Source organism: Anser brachyrhynchus (genome assembly GCF_964034855.1).
Source record: "Anser brachyrhynchus genome assembly, chromosome: 12".
Taxonomy (NCBI): domain Eukaryota; kingdom Metazoa; phylum Chordata; class Aves; order Anseriformes; family Anatidae; genus Anser; species Anser brachyrhynchus.
The window spans coordinates 4,986,415-5,002,973 of record NC_137707.1 but is presented as its reverse complement, the minus strand read 5'-3'; the positions used below and the strand labels follow the sequence as shown (position 1 = coordinate 5,002,973).

General features: G+C 37.5%; 1 protein-coding gene across 6 annotated transcripts in view; it reads left to right on the top strand.

Moving 5' to 3' along the window:
• PLCG2 (phospholipase C gamma 2) overlaps positions 1–11,775 on the top strand; it is a 69,585-nt gene extending 57,810 nt beyond the window's left edge. For all 6 annotated transcript variants that reach the window (XM_080552455.1, XM_080552457.1, XM_080552456.1 and 3 more), the window contains 8 exons: positions 954–1,056; positions 2,282–2,491; positions 3,100–3,245; positions 4,225–4,339; positions 5,681–5,848; positions 6,722–6,810; positions 10,132–10,316; positions 11,124–11,775. In XM_080552455.1, coding sequence (XP_080408581.1) covers positions 954–1,056; positions 2,282–2,491; positions 3,100–3,245; positions 4,225–4,339; positions 5,681–5,848; positions 6,722–6,810; positions 10,132–10,316; positions 11,124–11,166 — 1,059 coding nt within the window. In that variant the 3' untranslated portion in view covers positions 11,167–11,775. The remainder of the gene's footprint in view (positions 1–953; positions 1,057–2,281; positions 2,492–3,099; positions 3,246–4,224; positions 4,340–5,680; positions 5,849–6,721; positions 6,811–10,131; positions 10,317–11,123) is intronic.
• Positions 11,776–16,559: the final 4,784 nt, after the last annotated feature.

Sequence of the window (16,559 nt, the reverse complement as noted above, 5' to 3'; positions counted from 1 at the left end):
GGTCTGTGTTTGCAGTTTTTTCCCCAAGCTATTTCAAGTCTTAATGCTATATTCCTCTTTGCTTTTCTTGGACCTCGATGTATAATCTCTGGTTCATTGAAACATTGTAGAAACCCATCAGCTTCTCTGATTTTTCTTTCCTCTTCAGTTCATCTTCTTGAGGGAATTCTTTTGGAAGACTTCCTAATTGCTGCTGCTTCATAACCTCTTGTACCAAAGCTAATAGCAGTTCAGTATGGGGCTCTTCTAACATGTTCTATCCTGTAATTGCTTCTTATGTCTGAAAAGCCTCCAGCCAAAATGTCTCCATTCGGGGAATGTCTTGCTGATTTCAGTGGCTTCCAGCCTCTGGTTGCAAAGACCTTGGCTCACCTTCCACATAGCAGGTGCTTACAAAAAGGGAAGTAGCTACTAGGTTTATTAGTGATGATGTCTACATGACTGCACATGATTTACCATACATGACGCTGTTGGTTTGATGTGCAAATAGAAAATTACAGGAATGATACTCATAGGGTTTAAGTTTAGCTGTTTGGGAGTTAGTAACAAGACCTAAGTCCTGCTCAAAATGATAAACAGTGAGAAACTTAACTACATTTAACATTTTTTTTTTCTTCATACATTTGCATTTACACGAGGTATAGAGTCAATAACATATCTACAACAGAGTAGAACCACATTAAATTTTATTTAAAAGTAAAGCATTGTTGCCCTGCTCCTGAGTAGGACTGATTCAGGGAAGCTCAGAAACATTTCCTTTAAGAAACAAACACACACTCATTAATCTGTTCTCTGAACTGGGTACACAACATTTATGTAGGTGTTCTAAGTATCAAATAGGAATCTGGGTGAAGAGAAATGGATCAACTTTGTCATTTTTGTTAGAGTATGCCCTGGAGTTACTGTACCATAATATCCAGCGTATCTGTAATCTAAAATGTTAAATTTTACAGGAGAACAGGAGGAAATACTGGGAAAAGAATCAATTGATTGCTATTGAATTATCTGATCTGGTAATCTACTGCAAGCCAACAAGCAAAACCAAGGACAATTTAGGTACTTTCTTTAATATTACACCTGAATTTTAACTTTTCTACTAATCGGTACAGATGTTAGTTGAAATTATAGAACTGAAGATAAAATCTATCCTTTCTCTACGGGGAAAAAGTATTCTGCATCACCCATGGAGAGTTTTCAGTGGCAATTTGAATTGCACACTTGGGAACTTGATGATATTCATACTATAAAATGTCAGGTAAAAGCCTATGGTTTATTAGAATTATTTTGAACGTACGTCTCAACCTGTTAAGGCTTAAGTGTGGTACCAAATGTGGAACAAATTAGTCATATGAGACAAAGAAACAAGATCATAAATGAGGAGACAAGAACAATTGTGAAACTATCCAGGCTTTCATTTCCCATAGCACTGCATTTTTGCTGTCAGTAAAATCACAGTAAGGACTAGAAAGCTTCTCAATGTTTGTGAATTTCCATTAGAAAGGAGTCTTTAAAAGAAGAGATCTTGCAACTGTCACAAATTTCTAACCTAGTTGACTAAAGACATCTCAATATAACTTTCATAGGGAAGTTCACTATATATGTGTCAGTTGACTTTTTTGAAGACCAAAAAGTCTGACTGAACACTTGCAATTTGTTTGTAAAGAACCCTCAAAATGGATTTGTTATGCATTTGCCATTTATATAAGCTATAGGAATGGTGTATTTGCCATTTATGTAAGCTATTGGGAATAGTTTCATAATATAAATGAGAACTGGGGTCTGTGTAAGTGTGGGTGTAGAATCTGACACTGAAATATGTACTTCTTATTCCAGAGAAGCCAGGAAATGTGCCCTTCTTCCTTAATCTTCTTTGCAAACATTTTTAATAAGCTGTCAGTATGGTTAAGACATTATAATTACAGTCATTGTTTGAGGCATTGGGTAACCCTGGCTCACCCTTCTCTCCATTTAAACCTAGGAAAAGATGTCTCATTTAAATATGTCTTGCAGTGGTCAGAAGTGCATTATTAGCAATGATGAGATGAGAGCATGACTACAGACTATCTGCCCTGCTGCAAAACATGAGGCAGGCAGGCAATTTTAGCTTTCAGACCTGGTGTTCAACCAATTTGCTGTGTCTGCATTAAAACAGTGGAAATTGCTGCATTAAAGGACAAAGCAAAACAAAGTGAACCAAAATGTTAGTAGAAATACAGCATAAATGTTGACTTCCTTCTTCCTTTAGTAATGTAATGACTCTTTTCCTCCCTCCCTTCTGTAGAAAATCCTGATTTCAAAGAAATTCGCTCTTTCGTGGAAACCAAGGCAGAAAATATTGTTAAGCAAAAGCCAGTTGAGTTGCTGAAATACAACCTGAAGGGACTGACGCGTGTCTATCCTAAAGGGCAGAGGGTTGACTCATCGAACTATGACCCGTTTCGCCTCTGGCTTTGTGGCTCTCAGATGGTGGCTCTTAACTTCCAAACTCCAGGTAATATTCCCTTTGAAAAAGGGTTTCATCTGCCTTCCATTTCACCATTAACGAGCCCCTTTATGGACCCTCTGCCATTCTAATCATTGTTGCTATCCTATTGATTTGTAATTCACAGCAAGAAGCGAGATGCAGAAACTAAAGTTAGCTTGCTTATGTGAGTCCCTTGCTAGAGCTGGTCCCCCAAAATCAGTCTCCCTGTCGCTGAGCGAGACTAACGCACTTGTTACCTCTGAAAGGTTTATTCCACCTTTATCTCTTCATGATAAGCAAGCAGAGATAGTTACTCTGAAGTTCAGGTGGATGAACCATTGTTCACCCACAGGGAAAGCTGTACACAACATCCAAATAAGGGCCAGCTAGCTTATGACACACTGATAGGAAACTAATTGTGAATGGAGATGAATTTATTTGGATTAAAATTGGTGAGAAATGACCAGTCAAATTCAGTTACTGAAGAGAACTGAGTCTTCCAACTTACCTTTCCAGCTCTTTCTGAGATAGTGGCAACCAGGAGGAACTGCACGCAGGAGCCATTATTCTGGTAGTTCCTTAGCTTTATTCAAATGTTTTTTTCTTCTATTATGACTGTTTAACTCTCTCCCTAGATAAATACATGCAATTGAACCATGCCTTGTTTTCACTTAATGGACGCACTGGCTATGTTCTGCAGCCAGAAAGCATGCGAAATGAAGAATATGACCCAATGCCAAATGAATCGAAGAGGAAATTGCAGATGATTATGACAGTGAGGGTAAATCTCCTTTGTAAATTATGTTTTTTACAAGTCATAAATATCTATACAACTAAAAATAAAGCTATTATGTTTCATAGCAAGACCTGACAGATTGTCAAAATACTGTTTTTAAATGTCAATGTTGGAGAATAAAAGTAATTCCACTGGTTCCTGATAGGAAACACTATCTTTATTATGCTAATGAAGCACATGGTATAGGATTGAAAGCACAATCCTAGGATAATTTTATATAATTGTTAATAAAATAGACTAACGTGCATTTCCAACCTAATGACTTCTTAATAGAAATGTCCTATTGGAGATTGGTTAGCAGCAGACTAACTAGGTTAGAAATTTCCAGTGTGGATGAAAGATGTTTATAATGAAAGAGAGAAACTAAACAGAAAAAATAGTAAACTGATTTTTCCCCATTCATCATAGTATTTAGTACACTGACTCATAGAGAGATGGGGTTTTATCACTTAAAAAAATTATAATGTGTTGTCTTCTAGTGCCATATGTGAATTGAACTTGTTTCTGTTCTCAGTTGCTATTCAGTAAGAGAGATGTCATTTAAAAGTATGTTTTCTGAGAAGGAAGAAACACATTAACTGCTTTTCACCACAGTTTAGAGACAAGGTAAACAGGGGTCATCAATATAAAGCAGGAGTTTCTTAAAGTAGATAACTAATAAAGGCTGAGGAAAGATAAGTAAACGTGTTATGAACTTGATCTGTAGCTGCATGCTCTGTGCAATGAGTGGCAGCCATTACATAAATCACTGAGTCACCCAAAGAATGGGAGGATATTATTACTGGTGGCACAGATAGTTTAATACATGTAAACATATTCAGGAGAGATTTAGCATGTTTCTGGGTTTATTTTTTTTTTTTTTTCCTCTAGTGAATTCTCCTTCAGTTCTGTAGGCTACCTTCCACACAGAAATAACGGTGTGAAGTTTCCTTTGGAGGTGGTTATAACGTAGTTTCTTTTGCAGGTTTTGGGTGCTCGCCATCTTCCTAAGCCTGGTAGAAGCATTGCTTGTCCCTTTGTAGAGGTAGAAATTTGTGGGGCTGAATATGATAACAACAAATTCAAGACAACAGTTGTGAGTGAGTATCTGTGCTTTTCTGAGCCGTGGGGACATGGTTATACTCTGAGTGCACTTGCATAAAATGAGTAGGTGATGATCATGAATTTACAACGTCTGTAGTTGGTCAGCTACCTGTATGGGGAGGAATTAGGTAACTCTTGCTCTTGGCTGGTGAGTCGTACATTACTGTTTTCCTGGTTGCCTCAGTGCCAGTTAATTTGAGAAGCTTAAATGTATATCAGAGTTTTTGAAAAAAACCTCAACTGTTAGTTTGTAGAAAGTCACAATTGTTTTAATTTTTGCCTATGCACAAGTTTGCGTAATCTGCATGTTTAAAAAAAAAAATGCTGTCTTGAAAGTGCCTTCTACAGCGATAATCATTTGCCTAAACTCTGGTCCCAGTGGGGAGTTACTACTGTGAGATCCAGACTGTGTTTATTTAAATTTGGGTTTTGAAGACTGGCATCCCCTCAGAGACAGCTTGGGTATATATGGCTGTAAAGTAGTATAACCTGAAAAGCAGAAGAAGTTTGATCAAAGCTTGCTCCTGGTGAGTTCTGGATAAGGTGTGTGTGTGTGTGTGTCTGCCTGTAGAGGAGCTTCATTTAAGTGCACTGAAATGGGACAGTATCTCACCAGCAGCCAAATAAAAATTGATTATTGGAATTTTAAATGTAAGAAGATAACACAGAACAATCTTTAATAAACTGACTGGCTGTCTTTTCACGATTTAATGTATCTGGATGTAGCAGTGTTCCTCTGGTAGACAAGAGGCTTTGAATCTAATTATCCAGGCCACTCAAACTTACAGCTTTGACAGCAGTGGAAGATAAATACAGAATAAGGAGCAAAATATGTGTTGTGGCTCTTCAGTACTTCAGAGAAGAGGTTTATGATTTTAAATTTTTGTGGGGAGTGACCAAGACCTTAGACAGTAAAATTCCGGGCAGTATTGCACATGCCAAGTTACTTGGTCTTCCAGAAATGAGTATGAGAATTAAGCAATTGTACATCAGTCTTTCCAGTACTTTCCATGCTTTTAGTGATATGGAGCATGAGGCTCATGAATATGAGTAATGAATTAGCTTTTTTTTTACACATACACATCCAAGGAGATTTTGTATATTTAAAGACGAATAATAGCCTTTCTTCGTGGATTTCCATCCCTGCCAAGCTTCCTCCTGTCTCCCCCCACAAATAAACAAATACAAACTGTCTGAAGCGAGGTTACAATGTGAGACAGATGGTAAATAGGATTTTTGGGCCTTTGTATTCCCAGAAAATGTCCAGGGATACATCCCCATATATGAATGAAGTGAATTTATTGCTTCATACAGCAAATGTTTCCTTTTCATTACAGATGACAATGGCCTTAATCCAGTTTGGGCGCCGTGTCCAGAGCAAGTGAAATTTGAAATTTATGATCCCAATCTAGCGTTTCTGCGCTTTGTTGTTTATGAGGAGGATATGTTCAGTGACCCTAATTTCTTAGCACATGCCACTTTTCCTATCAAAGGAATCAAAGCAGGTAAGAATAGGAGGAATAATATGGGGCTAAGTCAGAAAAATGTGGTTCAGCATTGCTGTATTGTGATTTTGCTGTCAGTAGCAGCTATAACACGCCAAAGGAGAAGTTCTCTTTTGATCTGCTCCTTTAGTTGTTTATTATGATACGGGGTGCATAGTGTGAAAGTATTTAAAACAATCCTCTCACCTTCTGATTTTTTTTTAATTGAAATAGGAAAACATACAAAAATTTGCAACAGCAAAAAACACAACAAAGATGTTAAAATTGCTACTGATAGTGTGCTGTGACTCTGTGGAAGTTAAACATAAGTTTCTTGTGTACCTGTAGACCCAGAGGTTTAATTCTGACTTCTTTGTTCTGAAAGTGGGAGATTCCGATAAAGGTTCTTCCTTCCTCTCTAGTTCGTGTTGTGTTTCAGATGAAAGTAACAAGATCACTACTTTTGATATTATTCCTATTTCCTTACTAGTACCCCTTCTGTGTCTTCAACTGTCTTCACCATGGACTACATCTCAGCAACAGCGTTATGTGCTCTGAGTAAAATATGGGAAGATTCTGTTTTGGTGTCAGTGGCTTTGTTTTATTAATTGCCTTAGTTGTGGACATATGCAGAAGTAGGTTTTCTGATTCTCTCTGCAACTGGCTTTAGTTTTCAAGAGCATGTGAAATCTTGTTTTTCTCATTTTGGCCATTATTGTCTTTTGCTTCTCTGTAATTGTCATAGCAAAGCCTGCTCTCGGCAATGGAGCATTTGAGCAGAGAAGGATCTCTTAGTCCTTAGGACTGTTTGCACCATTTTGATGACTGCAGATAACCATTTGCCTTGACTCTAGTTCTCCTTTGAGTATGTTTTTGTTTGTTTGTTTTTCCCAGGTTTTAGATCAGTTCCTCTCAAGAATGGTTATAGTGAAGACATAGAGCTAGCCTCGCTTCTGATTCATTGTGAAATGCAGCAAGTTCTGGTGAGAACTATTGGTTTGTTTTGTGCACTTAGAGCTTATGTTATCAGTTCTTTGTGGAAACCGGGAAGCGAGGGTTTAGTTTTCTGATGTGGTATAGTCTGATACTTCTTTAGGTATTGGGGAAGACCAGTGATGCAAATTGAGTTACTCTCCTCTGGGGGGGGGACACAGATTACTCACTTGTTAAAAGAAATAATGCAGAAGCAAAGACTAATTACCTCTATTTTTTTTTTTTCCTTTACAAACATGGATATTGTCTTCCAATGTTAACTACCTGATGCCGTGCAAAGCTAGCTAAATTCAGGTCTTAGCTTCTGAGAATATTTTTTTAAAGGTCCTGCATTAAAAAAAAATAATCTCTTTAGGAAGAGAAGATAAATTTACTTCTCCCAGTATTTCATTAACATAAATAACCCAACAAATGGAAGACGTATCCTGGTTCCTACTGAAGCTCTAATCTCCTTCTCTTAAGCCTCTGTAAAACAACTGACTGAAGTACTAGTATTTTCACACACATAAGGGAAAAAATGATGATGATGCATCCCTTGCTTATGAAGCCAGGCATTAAAGCGGCTGATCTGTGAAGAGCATTTCTTGGTGCTCCAGAGGTGCTTCTTTATACGCTGATTTAAAGCAGGTTTATTCTCAGACTGTCTCCATACCTCAACAGTATGTTATGCTATATAATTTATATATTAGGATACAGTAACTATATAGAACTAAATATGTATGCAATTATAACTATATATTCATTTTTTATTTTATTATAATATTTTATTAAATACAATGGCATAGAGGACAAATGATGAAATTTTATGGCACTTCTGGGAAGTGAGGATTTCAGGGTGTTTTCCAGTACCCTTCTGATTCAGAATGGGGGGGGGGGGGGGGGAGGGAAGTGCAACCTATTATTTCTAGCCATTCACAACCATTTAGGCTTATGTTATAGTTCAGACCAGTGTACGTTATGTTTCCTGATTAAACCATCAGATTCTGCGAACAGTAAGTCTTTATGTCTCTGGAGAGATTTGTGCCTGTAGTTACCCATACTGAAATGGAAATTTTTGAATTCTCGGTCACATTCCTCACAGAGGAATGTCAGCCTCTTTTTCAAATGTCCTTTGTCAAGATTTTTGCAAAGCCACCTTATGAACATGTGATGTAAAATGACTGTGTGTAATCACAGTTTTTGTAGCCGTGGTAGCTTTCTTCTGGTGGCTAGCAAAGAGTTAGGAGAGAAGGAGAAGTCGAGCATGGGCATGATGCGTAGATACATTGCTAATTCCTCTTCAGAAATTCAGATCATTCTTTGCCTGGGGCAGGAGTACCTCTTAAAGCGTTGCTCGTAGCAGCAGCATGTCTCCCAGTCTGTCAGCACCAAGTCCTTTGACAGTAGCACATTTCACACTCTTGAAGCCCCTTCTGCTTAGGCCAAATGAAGGTGAAGCACAGCTCTGTATTTTCACACTGTTTGATATCTCTGGGTGATAATGCAGTTGCAGGAGAACTTTCAAACATTTTTCCTTTTGTTTGGCAGTCTGCTGCAAACCAAGATTTGCCATAGTTAATCAACTTCTAGAGCTTCTGCCAGATCATTCAAGAAGCATCAGGAAAGATCAAGCTTCTATCCATCTGTTCTGTCCCTTTTTTCCTTTTTTTTTTTTTTTTAAAAAAAAATGACCCTCCATAAAATGGTATAGTATAATAAGAGGCCTGTTTATATACAGAGCCCATCTGCATACTCTTGGAGATGAAATACAAAGATATAAAGGGAAATTACAGATGGCTGTGAAAATTCTTTAGGAATAGAGAAGCAAGAATATTGCAAAGTAAGCATTCACAGGTGTGAATTATTATGTGGGACCTTATGTTGTTTTTGTCCAGTCTTCCTGATACTGCGGAAATTCTGTTTTACTGATGCTGTTGTTACATTTAGAAGCGTGTCTTATTTGTTTGAAATTTGATTTAGTTGCTTCAGAAAGTATGTGTACCTCTTTAGCACTTCCTGATTACAGTCAGCTTTGATAGCGTATGTTTTTAACATAAAGATTGAAGTGGACATTCTTAAACATCATTTTAAAGTCTAGCTTTGCACAAACAAATAGTAGCACGTATGCATCTTGATGATTATACCTGCAAATTGGTAATTAGCAATCTGCTTATTCCCTTTGTGATTTGGGAATGCGAAGTTTCATCCCATTCTTGAGGGAGAAGCTTTTTACAACTTAATCAGTAGCACAGCACTGAGGCTGCTCCGTTTGCTTCAAGCCATACCAGGGAGCTGTAGGACTATGTTTTGGGAGGAAAAAGAAGGGTTAGGAAAGGATCTTGAAGCTCTACCTGTTGAAACCCCATGGGTGTGTTGCTAAACATGACAACTTTCCTAGATCTGTACTGAGTGCTAAAAGAGGCATTCTTATTAGTGTGCCATCTCTGAAAATGTTGAGATTTGTTACGTTTATTGATTGCATGTCATTTCTTGTAGGATGTGCATCTTGTTTTGCTGCTGATGTAAAAATTAAGACTTTGTTCCTGCCAATACTATTCCCCACTAGTAACTCGATAAAGGAGACAGCTTGTGCATCCAAAGTTTTGAAATATTAAAGCAATTTGAAGTCATGAAGGGAATCATGATGATTATTTTATGCTTGTGGATAATTTTGAGACATTCTCCTGTGGGCCACATACAACAACAGAAATTCAGATGGCTGCAAATTATACTTCAAATACTTAGCCAGTTCCTTTGCAGGTTGTCATAGATCCACAGAAACAAAGGATGTGTCCTTTCTTGATTGTCTGACACTTGATAATATTAGAGATCCTATTTACTATTCAGTATTTCCACCTGCAGTCTAGATTTCAATAGGAAAGCGCCAGAAATATGTCACCTAACACACAAATATGGTGGAGCAGTCAAAAATGTTTGTTTTTTTTTTAAAAAAGTCTTTTAAAATTTATAATCTGATGTCCCACAGTGATACACCATTTGCTGTCCTTTCCTTAACATGCTGACATACTTTGTGTATGGAAAAATATTCCAACATATGTTTCAGATACAGATACTTCATGACTCCTGGAATGTCCTTGATGCCCCTATTAGACAGTATGGTGGTTTAGATAATGGGCCTAAGGGTTTTTTTCACTGTGTTCATAGTTACTTAGTTTATTTCCATAAATGTTGCAGAAACAACATACAAAACTAATTTTAGAAAACCAATGGAATGTGTTTACGAAAACAAAATAACCACCCAAAGTCTGTTGGTTCTGTATCATTTTGGTTCTGTCTTACAATGTGCATTGATTTCCAATATTCTTTTGAAGGAAAGTGAAGAAGAGCTTTATTCCTCATGTCGGCAACTTCGGAAACGCCAGGAGGAGCTTAATAATCAGCTATTCCTTTATGACACCCATGTGAATTTAAGGAATCCTAACAGAGATGCTATATTAAAAGAATTTAATGTGAATGAGCACAAACTACAGATATATCAAGAGACATGCAACCGCAGGTGGGTTGATAATCATTCTCCTTCCCAAGGCAGCTCTGTCCAAACATGATTTATGGTAAGGAGGTCTCAGATTTATTAAAATAAGCATCTAAAGAGTGACTGGAGTAGGATGAGTATATCTGAAGTGAGGCTGGGCTGCAAGCCACTAGAGGCCAGCAGACCCAATGAAATGTCTGCTCAGTGAAATCCTGGTTTTAGGGATCACAATGAAACATGTAATCCTATGAGTTTGTTCTTTTCTCCTGCTTTCTAGGAGAAAAGCCTGGAAATACGTACAGCCAAATAGACTGTATAGTCAAATAAACAAGCCACCTTACTCCTACAATATCGGAATTATGTCCTTGGCAGTGCTATTAACATATTAAATGTGTGGGAACAAAGCACACTTCCAGACAGACAAACTGCAAAAGATAAAAGCAGTAGTTGTTAGAGCACAGAACTGTCACTTAATGTGTCAGTGCACTATCCAAAGCTTAAGAGAGAAAGGTCTGTTTCCTTTGCTGCTACCTTTGCATTGTGAGGGAGACAGAAGCTTCTTGTACCAGTCAAGTAGATCTTTTTTCCTTTCTGAGCTGATCGGATGGGAGGAAGACTTTTCTTTAAATATTTTTACCTTTTTATGTATGCTGAACAGCTGTGTGAATCACTGGTTTATTCCCATTTATTGCAGGAAAAACAATACTTGTTGCTGATATGTTACTCGCCATTTGTGTCTAAGTAAAATGAATGTAGTAAACTGTTTTCTTCTGAGGAATTCCTAGTAAACTTGACTGTTCATTCTTTTTTTTTTTTTTTTCCCCCCTTAAGATTAAAGGAAAAGAAAGTCAGTAACAGCAAATTCTACTCTTAAAGCAATCATTCTTTGATGGAAGTTTTATGGAGCAATTCAGGAGGAGATGATAATTTATCCTGGTCATCCTACTCCGTGCAGATCTCATCAAGCTGAATGAATAGAAGAGGAGGAGGAGAAAAGATGGGTTTCCTTAATAATTTCTTGTTATAAGAAAAACTGTTTAAATTCCTAATAATTTATATTCTGTACAAAGCATACCCTCTGTGCAGGCCAGACTTCTGTGTATTCAAGATCTTTAAAATTGGAGGGTGGGTAATTGCATAGTCTTCACTTCTTATCAATACCTGAAGCACAAGTTTAAATCATCTACTGTATTTGTGTACACAGGCTGTAGATAAGACATTCATAACAATGTACATGCATGGAACCTCACCACTTTAACAACCTGGCTCCTTAAGATTAACTGGTAGTGAGTTTTTAATTTATTAAATGCTGTAAAAGCACTTTTGCACCAGCATTTTTTTTTTAATGTATGTTACACCAGATTGTACTTTCGATACTGTATAAAGTATTTTGGGCAGCTAATAGCTCATACTGTATTGTCTCGTTATAAGTTTTCTGTTCTCTTTTTGAGTACCAAATAACGTTAATTTTGTTGAAACCAAATATTCTCTGTGACTGTAGTCGTTTCTTCTTGAAAAGTTTAGGAAAGGAACAATGTGTGAACCTGTGTTTGCAGCCCCTCTGAATTTATATCCCTAACTTAAGGCACTGGAAGGAAAGGTTTTAATATATGTGGTAGGAAATATCTGTTTGCAGAAAGCAAAGGTGTTTCAAATCTGAAAAGCATTTACTTTGGTATAGTATCATTTTGCAAACCCTTTCAGCTGCTAATGTGCTTAGAAATGATTTTTTTAATGAATTGTCCATTTTTAATCTTGCAATCCTAGTTAGATGGTAGCGTCAAATGATGGTGTTCTGTAAATGTGTAGACCATTTTCCCAAAATGTATCTAATCCAAGAACGATAGTATACACAGTCGTTCTTACAGCTTTAATCAAGTGAAGAGCATTGAGCTACAGATGAGAAAACGCGTTAGATTAGCAAGTGTGTTTTATTGCAAGAGCAGAATGAAAGTCCTTGAATGGCATATTTAAAACCAGTTGCCTTAATTTGTGTATATGGTGGATCTTTGTGATAGTACTACGTTACTACTATCAAATTCCTGGTTTCTTTCTCTCTACATGGGTGGAGTTTTGCTATCTGTATGCATGAGTTTACCTTTCATGTGTGTGCAGAGGAGTTAAGTTCTGTCTAAATGACTGCCTGAATCATAAAATGTTGCATACATCATGGTGTATTTCTGATCACAGAAAACCTGCTTGGATTTGGGATTCATTGCCTGATGAAGCTGCCTCAGCAGTTCTCAGTTGCTCTTGCTCCTCCTCATGCTGTGACTTCTGTTGTTTCAAGATGCACTTAATTGATGCCATAGTGCATTCACCAGTGATGGTTTGAGGAACCCCTTTGAGGTTTTAGTTATTCTGAAATGAGTCTTGTCTCACTTATCTTGAGATGAAAGTGCTGTAATAGTGTCCCACAGTGGGGTGGCTTCTGCAGATTTTTTTTTTTTTCCTGGAGAAATTAATACCAGTCAGTGAACTGGAAAAGAGAAGAGGATAAAGTTAAAGGTAATTCTAGGCTTCTTCCTGCCTGAAATCCCTTCAGTCCCCAGCTCTGATTGGTCTTTTCAAGGATTAGATGGATGCCAAAAAAAAAAAAAAAAAAGAGGGGGCAAAAAAAAAATCATCAACCATGGATTTTGAAAGTACAGCAATAACCTAGACTGCTGTGTAAAGCTGTGCTTATCTGCAGTATCCACGCGTGATGGGATGACCCAGTTGCTGTTGCTGGAAGGTGAGGACCTTTGGTGCACGCATGTTCTGTAGCGTGATCTGAGATGTGTTTTGTTTTGTCATATGATCAGTCCCTGTGCTATATATTTCATTCACCAGCCTATGTGTGTCTCATTTAATGTTTTGAGAATGCTGCGTTGTCAGTAGTGATCAGACAACGGGGCCCAAAGCCCTGTTTGGAAGGTCCTGAAGCTGTTGCTGCAGTCGGGACTGGATCTGTAGGCAGCTGAATACCAGCTGGGCTTGTACTGATTACAAAAAATAAGAGACTATAAGATGCTCAGGCTGAGGGAGATCAAAGCCTAGAGCTCCAGGTTGTTGTGATTTTATTTTTTTAGTTCAGTTCCAGAGCAGACATAGCCAGATTGCCCACGTGGGTCATTTGTCTTGACTACTTTCATTTTGCATGTTCCTGACACAGAACAGCCATTGTGCGATGAACGTATGAGTTCCTTGTGCTGCTGTTGTGCAAATGCATAAGAAATAGCACCTCTTATAGTCCTTCAGAAAGTTGTGTGTACGTTATGTCACGTACGTAATGTCAAAAGTTACGAGGTGGTACTCTGTATTTATGAAAATCCATTTCATTTTACAGTAAGGCTTTTTTTTCCCCTCTGAGTACAAACGTTATGTTGTATTCAGAAAGAAAATACTGCATTGGCTGTTTGGTTGACGTGCGAGTGATGGGCCAGGCTGTGTACTAACTCTTCTCTTGCATTGTGTTTTAGCTCTGAAGCCCCACCTCTCAATTCTTTGTCAGGGCAGACTCTAGCAACTTTTTCACAGTTGCAGCTGTTTTAATACAAAACTAGGTTTGAATGTGTGTGCTAATTTTATAATCTAGAAAGAAAAACATTTATACATTTTTGAAGTTAACAATATCTGTTGTATTGTTATGTTCTTACAGAAACTATTTTAAATCCTTAACATAACTTATTTTTAATAAATAATTTTTGATAGCCATGATGTAAATGATGCCAGATGCTTCTTCATTTAAGCATTGTTTATTGAATTTCACAACTTAAAATCTCCAGCCACTTGAGTCAGCATGAGTGTGTTTTTACTGAAAAACGGTCTGTTAGAGTTATGGTGTGTTGTGCTGGAGGTCAGAAGAACGGCATCTCTGTGTTTTTAAGATGAACTGACTTTTGATTGCTTCCATAGAAGTCATTGCTGTTGCACTTCATCTGGATACAAACGAGCACTGCAGAAGGAAAAGGTCGAAGATCACGTTTAACTTGCAACTCCTAACCGACCTTTTCCAGGAGTAGGCAGATACTAACTTCGGTTGTAGTGAGTATCAGATTTGTATCAACTCAAACAATAAAGCATAAACAAGGCAAAGATGAAGTTTGTAGTAATTTGGAACGCATGTTCCCTTTCTGCTGACAAGGTCACCTTAATTGTATGGGAGTAAGTGTTGCTGGGGAAAGGCATGATGTCTTCATATTTATTTATTTATTTGTATCTTGGGAGTCTTGGGAAGAAAAATTTTATCAGTCTTTTATTAAAAATTGTATGCATGTTGAGTAGCAATCAGTATGAGGTATCTGTAGCCTAAGTCATCTAGGAGGCTGTTAGACGAGCCAAATGGTCATCTTCGCCTATTCATTTGTGAACACTGGTGTTCTTAAACTGTTCACCTAAAACATCAGCACCGTTCTTTTTACCATTTGTTAAATAATGGTGTGGAGTAGCAAATTTTCAGTTCTGCTTTTTCAGTTTTTAGGTGTGTTCTTCTGGTAATTAACCTTGAGGAAAACAAATAATTGATGACAATTTTGAAACAGACACAACAATTGAATTACCTTAGTTTACTCAGCTGCTCATCCAAAAGTAGTAATAACAAAAAAACAGGAAGGAGAGAGAATTCTCACTGAAAAATACTTGAAATGGAGCAGCTGTGACTGGCTTTGTATGTACGTAACTCAAGCAATTTTAAACTCCTTAAGCCACACGTTTCCTCTTTTCATTTTGGAAAGTAAAAGAAGAGTATCCTTCATCTCTTCTGTAGTCTGGATTCTGCCTTTTTTTTTTTTTTGGTCTGGGATAACCATTGCCAAGCTCCCGCTTGTTTCTCTGAACTAGGCCTGATTTAGTACCCCGTGCTCACGCATAAGTCATGGGCAGTTAGGACACAATAATGCCTCTTACTCTGTTATCAATGAGAAGTTCTGTCCTTGACTCCAGACAAATGAAGAGCTTCACGTGTTTTGCTCGGCTTCTGCAGGAGGATTTGCTGCTTCAGTTTTGGTATTTGTGTTCGTGCTCCCCTCCCCAAGCTATTGCAAATAGCAGACGAAATTCCTCTGGGACACAGGAGTTCTGTTCCACATCTTAAAAAGGTCTGCTTTTTACAAGAATCAGAACCATGACATTGGTATTTCATGCCATGCAACAGGCTTGTGCACTTTCTTGTACATTTTCTTTTGTCTATTGCTTCTGCTAGCATTAAAATCTCTTAATCTATTTCTGATAACGTTATGTCAAAACCAGGGTACTTGGAGGAGAGACAAACCAGGTGGTTTCCACTTGAAAAACAGGGCCTGCTGGGAGGAGAACAGCAGCCCATTGCTTTCACGAAATCACAACTGTCTTTATTTTTCCATCTTTTAGTAAAGCGAGATTCTTCTTTCTGCAAACTATGATTATGTATATTAACGGCGTCTGGTAAGTGGCCCTTCTGCCATCAGCATGGTAGAACACTGAAACGTTGTTGTCTTCAGATGTCCCTTACATTAACTATTAAATTAAGTTTCTTTTATGGTATGCACAGTGGTGAAGGAATGAAAGGGGGAAAAAATCACATTTCAAGTAAAACTAAATATCTAATTATCAATGATTAAAAAGATTAACTGAAGAAACAAACTCAACATTCAAAGAATAGCTTCAGTCAACGTTAACTGAAAATATCTCCATCTTCAAAACACAGACGGCAGTGTACTTGTAGCTTGGTTTCTCCATTTAGCCATTTTTATTTTTTGAGAGTCTTTCAGCAATGAAATAGAAGACTCTTCGTCTTTGTTTCCCTATTTAAATCCGGAACTGAAGTTACTGGAACTTGCATAAAATTAATTTAAGATAGTGTACTTTCAGCTATTAAAATGGAAAGACTAAGAAGTGTGAACTTCTTGAAGGACCGTGTTTTTATCTAGAGATACTGAGAAACTGTAATGCTTATCAGTTTAGGGAACACAACTTTGTGATTTAACATTTTGATGTGAAGTTTCTCAGCGTCTCTTCCTATTGTTAAACTGAAAGAGATGAGGGAGTTGTTAAGTACAGACCATTACTGTTTCTAGCAAAGTATTTTCTATTCTTAAAACTCACTTCACAAAATCCTGACTTTCACTGTGTGTAGTGTTTATCATCCTGCTTCAAAGGTGAAGTTCTCTTCAAATGCTGTCAGGTGCTAAAGAAATATTATTAAAGGCTAAAAAGATTTTATAAGCAATGGAACATGTGTGATCACTTACCCGATGTCCTTTAGATAATTTTTTTTGTTTAACCATTCAGTAATGCTGCGAAAAATCA